At 33.2% G+C, this 7,459-nt stretch overlaps 2 protein-coding genes across 2 annotated transcripts; both read left to right on the top strand.

Annotated features, from left to right (window-relative positions):
* Positions 1-2,565: 2,565 nt before the first annotated feature.
* Positions 2,566-3,434, top strand: LOC128170426 (uncharacterized). Its single transcript, XM_052836195.1, has one exon. It carries the CDS (start codon positions 2,751-2,753, stop codon positions 3,432-3,434), a length of 684 nt encoding a protein of 227 aa, XP_052692155.1. The 5' UTR covers positions 2,566-2,750.
* Positions 3,352-5,904, top strand: LOC128170425 (uncharacterized). Its single transcript, XM_052836194.1, has 3 exons — positions 3,352-3,650; positions 3,877-4,095; positions 4,284-5,904. Exons 1-3 carry the CDS (start codon positions 3,498-3,500, stop codon positions 4,812-4,814), a joined length of 903 nt encoding a protein of 300 aa, XP_052692154.1. The 5' UTR covers positions 3,352-3,497; the 3' UTR covers positions 4,815-5,904.
* Positions 5,905-7,459: the final 1,555 nt, after the last annotated feature.

The following is a 7,459-nucleotide window of genomic DNA, read 5'->3' as shown; positions in this document are numbered from 1 at the left end:
ATGACAGCTAATGACAGCTGATCGCGATCGACAACTTAAAGACACGATTGAGTGTGATCGCAAACTACTCCATATGTTCACAATTGAAGTCGTATCTGAACTCTGATAACAAAGTAGACTTTGAAATACATTGTTTTAAATCTCTTTCGTTTTACAAAAAAAAAGACTGAAGAACACGGCCATCAATATTTTTGTCGATCAGCTGTTGATCAGTACTGTACCTGTACATGATCTAACATCATTGATAAGTTTGCGTGATATTACGTACATCTAACCTCTAAGATAAGTTATACATTCTACATTACACAATGACATTAAATATTTAATATTGAATTCCATAAAGAATTATGCTGCCATATTCTATTTACCATCAATCGGAGGCGATAAAAATAATTCGCGAATGACCTTGCCCTTTGATTCCGGTGCTATGTTAATTTGTGCCTTCAGTAAATAATACCACGTATACCTGAAATCACACACTGGTTTTTTTTCTTGTTTTTTTTTTAAATTTCATAGAAAACTGGTTGGTTTTTTTTTACGTTTTAAAAATAAATAACTAATTGATATATTAAAGATTTATAAGTATCCTTTTATATTCAATTAAGTTCTTTCTTTCCTGGTTAAAATGAATTTATGAGAGTTTTTTGCTTTTTCTATATATATATATACATATATTGTATTGTTATGTTAAAATGAAACACTATTAATTCATAGTAATATGCAAATGTGCAATAAATATCACATTGGTTTCCCCAACCCCAAGTTTTGTAATATCAACCACACACACACACATGCAGACACATGCACAGCTATTATATAGCTTATATTACATACATATATGTATATCTGACTGTGATATATACAAAAGGGAAAAAAATCATTCTGATAAAGTTGCTGTAATCCAATGCAATGCAATATGCTGCATGATCAAAGACAAATGTTAAAAAACATAGATATATATCATATTATGTATACATGCTAATTTTTATACAAGTAATTATATATACCAGCAATTACTTAAGTTTTAATAATATTATTTGTTATATTCAGTAGTATATTCTCACTATATAACTCTATATAGACAAATAGTCAATAACTGTAATATTAGCTCGTCCGAAAAATATTGACCGGTCAATATTTTTTTGATATTGACCGGCTAGGAATAATATCTAGAGATCATTCCCTCTATTTCAAATAATCGCCTCTGATTTGTTGATTCGTAAACGATGACGTAAATAACTCTTCGCGACTCCAAAACAAGGTGATGTCATAATAGACAGTCAGTCAAGGCAAGTAAACAACGGACGCGCAATGCGAGGGTTTGCTATCATAACGCGTACGGATATAAGGATTTGCGAATAACTGTGAAGTAAAATCAGGTAGAACATCTGTATTTTAATTCTTACGGTCGGCGGAATATCACCAGTGACCGTTTGATGCTGAGAATATTTTGGAAATGAACTCTGCACAAAATTGAATTCGTGATTTCTTTGTTGAGCTGAGAAAATTACGGCGATCTGTTTTCAATTACTTTCTTAAATTTTGGTTTGTTTCTTCATATAACAAAACAAATGTTGACTGTGTTTTCGGGCAACATTGATTATATTAGCCCCCTTGGGACGAAAATATTGCCCTCCGCTTCGCGTCGGGCAATATTTCGTCCCTCGGGGGCTAATATAATCAATGTTGCCCTCAACCCCAGTCAATATTTGTATAATATATATCTCAAATATTAATATTTTTGTCTTGTATGATGAAGTCTAGCTAGGCATATAAACTGCACTTTATTTCTTGAATTTAATTGATTGCACAACAATAAAATCATAATTGTGCAATAAATATGTATAATATCTTAATTAATCAACTGTCCCTTGGTGTTTATATAATCATTTATAATCAAAAATAATGCAGAGATGAGGGCATATTGAATTTAAACTATGGCGCTCTTACAATATTTGCAATGATATATATATGGATCACATTGTCAATTAATTTATGAGAAATGACAACAATATAGGAACATGATAATTTTATTGGAATACAATTTTAACACATTTACTCTCAAAATATTTTTAATTACTCTCTCCTCTGTCTGTCTCTCTTTCTGTCTCTTTGCATGCATGTCTGTCTGTCTCTCCCTCTCTGTCTGTCTCTCTCTCTCTCTCCATGATCTCTCTCTCTCCTTCTCTGTTTGTCTCTCTCTCTCTCTCTCAACTAAAAATTATAGAGGTCATTCTTAAGTATATAATATACCATCTGTTTACATAAATATGTGGTGCTTTTAATTTTATAGGATGCCTGGCGACGGTCCTAAACAGTATCCCTGTGTTTCTTGTGGTAAGCGACCTAAAGCCCACCAACGACGCTTTATAAAAGGACCATCATACCAACTCTTTCGTCAACATTTAGGCCTAACAATCTGTGAAGACAATGATGTTACATGTACAAACTGTTATTCAAAATTCCACAAGTCAATACATAAGAACCATTTTGAGAAATCTATAGAAACAGATGATGACACTATCAAAGATCAAGATTATGAACCACCAGCAAAGTCCTCTAAATCAGTCAAAAGTCCTAATGTAATACCTTTACCCATATTATCTTCTGGAAAGAGCCACTCAGCTTGTGTGATCTGCAAGAAGAGAAATTCAAGATTGCTTACATTGACCACAGAGAGAAGATACCACATCTTTGTATTGACAGGGCACCTGTTATTATCTGGTGCAAGGTGCTGCAACTCTCATTTGATGCCAGATTGTTCTCTCAAAGATGATGCCATTAAATGTCTGGAGAGTATGTCCCTGAGCTCTAGGTCAGTACATTCCACTACCTATTTCAACAAAACTGATATTTGTTCATTAATATCAACTATAAGAGCAGCTGCAATCAGAAATCAGAAAAACAGGTTAGACTTTGACACCAGTTGTGGACTTTCAGACACAGATTATATGAATTTGACTGGAATTTCAAGGGCAGATTTTGATGATGTAGTCTCGCATGTGCAGTCAATAAGAGCTACCAAGAATCGCAGCATAAGGACCTGCATTGCCCTTCTATTGGTGAAGTTCAGAACCGGCCTTTCCAATAGAATGCTATCAACACTATTCAACATTGAAAAATGCGGTGTCAGAAGGGCAATAACATCAGCCAGGAGAGAACTGACAGAGACATTTACACCAAAGTATGTGGGGTTTGGCCATATTTCAAGAGAACAGATTATCCAGGACCATACCAGACCTCTTGCTCAGGAATTATTTGGTAATGGAATGCACAATCCAGCTATATTAGTGGTAGACGGAACTTATGTTTTCATCCAAAAGAGCAACAACTTCAAGTTCCAACGTAGATCATACAGCCAACACAAAAACAGACCCCTAGTCAAACCAATGGTCATAGTGTCAACAACAGGCTACATTGTTTCAGTCCTTTGACCTTATTTTGCTGACCACAAGAATAATGATGCTAGCATCCTGAAACATAACTTCCAGACCAACATGGAGAATATAAAAGACTGGCTACAGCAGGATGATGTTCTTATTGTGGATCGTGGGTTTAGGGACTCGATTAGTTTCTTGGAGAGTTTGGGCATTCAGGCTCAGATGCCGGCATTTCTTCCAAAAGGACAAAAACAACACACAGCTGATGAGGTATTTAACAGATACAAATACATGAACCTAAGTTTTGTGCTTTTCTTAAGATAGAAATGATCACTGACAGACACTTGATTTGGAATAAAATTTTAATTAGAAGTTGTTTATATGCCTAATATAATTTGCTCAAGTTACCTATACTAGTTATAATAGATTGCTTGTCTACTGTAAATACATAATAATTTTAATTTTAATGTATATATCCTTTATATTATTTTATCAGGCAAACTCTTCTAGACTTGTTACCAAAATCCGCTGGATTGTGGAGTCTGTTAATGGGCGTCTGAAACAGTGGAAATATCTGCAGAATGTGGTTCCCAATACTCAGATACCATACATGCGGGAGTATGTGTGTTTGATATCTGCACTGTGCAACAAATACAGAGATCCATTAAATACAGGAAATCCAGAGAGTGACCAAATCTTGGCAGCTAAAATGAAGGTAATTTTTTAAAAGAACTATGATTTACTGTTTTTGTTGTCCATTAGTGATAGTCATTTCACATAGATACATCTCTTATAAAGAAACACATCCAAATAAATTCTGAAATGGAATGTTGCTGAACATGTATTTGTATGACAAAGTTAGAATTAATATATTAAAAAATTGATTTGTTTCTTTTTATTCAGTATTTAGCATCACAGACAAACAAACTTCAAGAGCGGGTTGAATCTGAAGAGTTGCATCGAAGGATAAAAGCATGGACCCCAATGAATGCCACTGATACATTGGATTTTCCTCTCCTCTCTGAAGAAGAGCTCCTTAATCTGACTGTCGGGGTGTACCAGCTGAAGCTTGCCAAGAGTTACACTGCAGAACACAAGAATGATGATGGTGATTACAACATCATGGTAAACAATGACATTCCTGATGTTTTGCGTGTACGAATACAAAGTCGTCATATCTCCAGCAAACAGTATTTCCTATGGATTGAACATTCCTTAGGAGCCATTACTGGGTGGTACTGCCAATGCCGTGCTGGTGCAAGGGTTGTTGGGGTGTGTGCCCATGTGGCTTCTGTTCTATGGTACCTGGGACATGAACGGCACACACACTCTGCAAGGTCCACTCAAGACTGGTCCCAGTACCTTGAGGATGCCTCAGTCATTCCAGAAGTCATGGATAGTTCCGAAAGCGATCAGAGTGGAACAGAAGAGTGACAATGCATGTTGATTGATAGGCAACTATCTGCTATCTGTGATTTTTCATAAAAAATGGATTTGATCTCTTAGACAATTGTATAGATAATATGTAAGTTTATCGAAAAAGTTTTTTGAAACTGTTTTGAACTTTGAAGTATTCAATATATTATTTAACGTTTAAAGAACTACATGCAATATGATGAAATTATGTTAAGGGGAAAAGGTCAATTCATTATTGTTACTTGCAGAATGTGTGTTTTACATACAAGATGTCTAATATGCAAAAAATCCAAGATGCCAGATGAATATCTAAACCAATGTTGGGTTAATGTTTATCATATAATGAGTTGATGTTTAAAGGCATCTTCGTTAAGTAGCAGTTGTTTTCTTGTTTCCTGCACATGAAATTGCTAGGTCATAAATGACCTAAAGAAATCGGTCACTGTGATATTTAATGTTAAAAAACTATTCTCTGTTTTAGAATTATGGTTTTGCTCATGTTATTAAATTAAGTTTATCTTTGAGTGCAATAAGATGTGGTTAATGTCATGATAATCCATTAACTAAATTATATATTTGTTAACAGTTTAACCATGTACCTAGAAGTGCTTGACTTTTTGTTGGTTGGAGAGGGAGAAATTCAATGCTCCTCTCTCCATAAATATTGTTATGTTCTTCATGTTTGTTAATAATATGTTTAATTATCTTGTATTAATATGGTCGAGTTGTTGAAATATCAAAGCATTTCTTATCTTTCAAAGCGTTCCATGTTAAAAAAATATCTGAGAAATTAAAGTTTTTATACACAGGTTGTAAATAATAATATATTTTATTTAACTTTTTGCAGCAAATTCAAGAAACTGGCTTGTATTCTACACTAATTCCCCATGAATTGAATAATTAGATGTTTTGTACTGTAAAGATTATAATATACACAGTTATTGTAACACTTCCTGAAATCTGATATTTTTTGTTATGAAAAAAGCCTTTTTTACCCGAAAAATTGTGTTTTATACAGTTTACAGTTAATATTATGTTTATATATGATTTGTTGCATTGTATTGTAATTGTTAAATTATTTAAATACCTGATATTATTTTAAAAATTGAAAAAAATATAAAGAAATTTCAGAAATCTGTGATTTCTTGACATTTATTATACTTTTGCCCTCAAAATAACTATATGGTGATTTTTCAATAAAAGTATTGCTGAAATTGGATATACAAATGATATCTTACTAAAAAATCACCATAAAATGTTTACTTTGCATTGGGCAAATTTTGGGTCTTATTGCCCCTTGTTCTTTAATAAACGTTCAGCCAAGCCAAGAAACACATTGTCTTAAGAAACCATTGACCGATTATTACAATCGAAAAAAGAGCATCAAAATATACGGAATCATATTGATCTCAATAGCCAAAAAATAATCTTTAAACGTCTTTTTAAATCAAATTATCAGATTTAATTTTTTTTAATGCTATTAAGTAAATTGTTGTCTTACATGTAAAGTAACTGCTGAAACATCCTTTAATCTGGTTCTTTAGATCGAAAAATGAACACCTACCTGAAGTTTACAGTAGACAATCAATCGATTGGTTTGATAACGCGAACATTCTTCTCTTATCTTACCTCCGTCATTTTGAGAAAGTATGAATAAAATTATACAGAAACTAAAGTGAAAGTAAACGCTATATCATATATATTAATATTTTAAAGCTAAACACTGATGATTGGCCCAACAGATTGATTTGAAAGAACTCGGTTCATTTCATGAATTCATGCACAATGTAAATTTGGCCTAGACGAGATTAAATCATTTTTTACTCTTTTATTTTTAAATCATTTTTATTAAAAACTGGGTCGGCGGGTATGTAAACTAAAATTTCGAAAATGCCGGTGTAATGAAGAATAATGACCCCCGTAGAATAATGACCGGGGGTCATTTTTCGACGTAGAATAATGACCCCCCGGTCATTATTCTACGCAGCAAAATGACCCCCGGTCATTATTCTACGTAGAAAAATGACCCCTTTGCCTGAAGAATAAGTGTCATTTTCATAAAAATGAGCACACTCCACATGAAGAAAAGTGACCCCTGTAGAATAATGACCCCCTTGTAGATTAGAGTTTTTCAGTATATTTTTTAGTATTTGTGAAATAAGCTTTAAACTATTGTAATTTTTACTGCTGCAGTTTACAAAAAGTAACGGAAATTATAATTCATATTCAAAAAACTTAAGGTGAAAGAAGGGGTATAGCTTAGAAAATAAAAATCCTTCCGTCACGATTGTAGTCAAATTTTTTTTCCCAATCTTAATGTTCACAATGCTTCAGTAAGGTATTTTTAATAGGCAACCAACATTTCAGTGTCATTTGTTACATCTTGAATGTTGGGGTGAAAATTCAAATTTTAGACCTTGCGTTAATGCGTTAAACGTAAGGAACTGTTTATTTATGCTTAAAATGAATAAGAAAATAGACAAATCAGCTTGAAAAAGATTTTTTACTGGTATATTGAACTTATGTAAACAACAACAGGGCACTAGCCTTGTTTACATGACAACGAATTGTGAGCCCTGTATCTTGCTTATAGCTTTACAACTGACCCTCAAATTTCATTTGATCAGTAGAAATGCTTTCCTTAAGCATTGTAAATAATGAAA

This window comes from Crassostrea angulata, chromosome 2 (assembly GCF_025612915.1).
Source record: "Crassostrea angulata isolate pt1a10 chromosome 2, ASM2561291v2, whole genome shotgun sequence".
Taxonomy (NCBI): domain Eukaryota; kingdom Metazoa; phylum Mollusca; class Bivalvia; order Ostreida; family Ostreidae; genus Magallana; species Magallana angulata.
This window is presented reverse-complemented; position numbering and strand designations above follow the sequence as displayed.

Coding starts and splice junctions, on each gene's coding strand:
- LOC128170426 (XM_052836195.1), top strand. CDS start 2,751: ATGCCAGATTGTTCTCTCAAAGATGATGCCATTAAATGTCTGGAGAGT.
- LOC128170425 (XM_052836194.1), top strand. CDS start 3,498: ATGGAGAATATAAAAGACTGGCTACAGCAGGATGATGTTCTTATTGTG. Junction 3,651..3,876: donor AACAACACACAGCTGATGAG/GTATTTAACAGA, acceptor TTATTTTATCAG/GCAAACTCTTCTAGACTTGT. Junction 4,096..4,283: donor TCTTGGCAGCTAAAATGAAG/GTAATTTTTTAA, acceptor CTTTTTATTCAG/TATTTAGCATCACAGACAAA.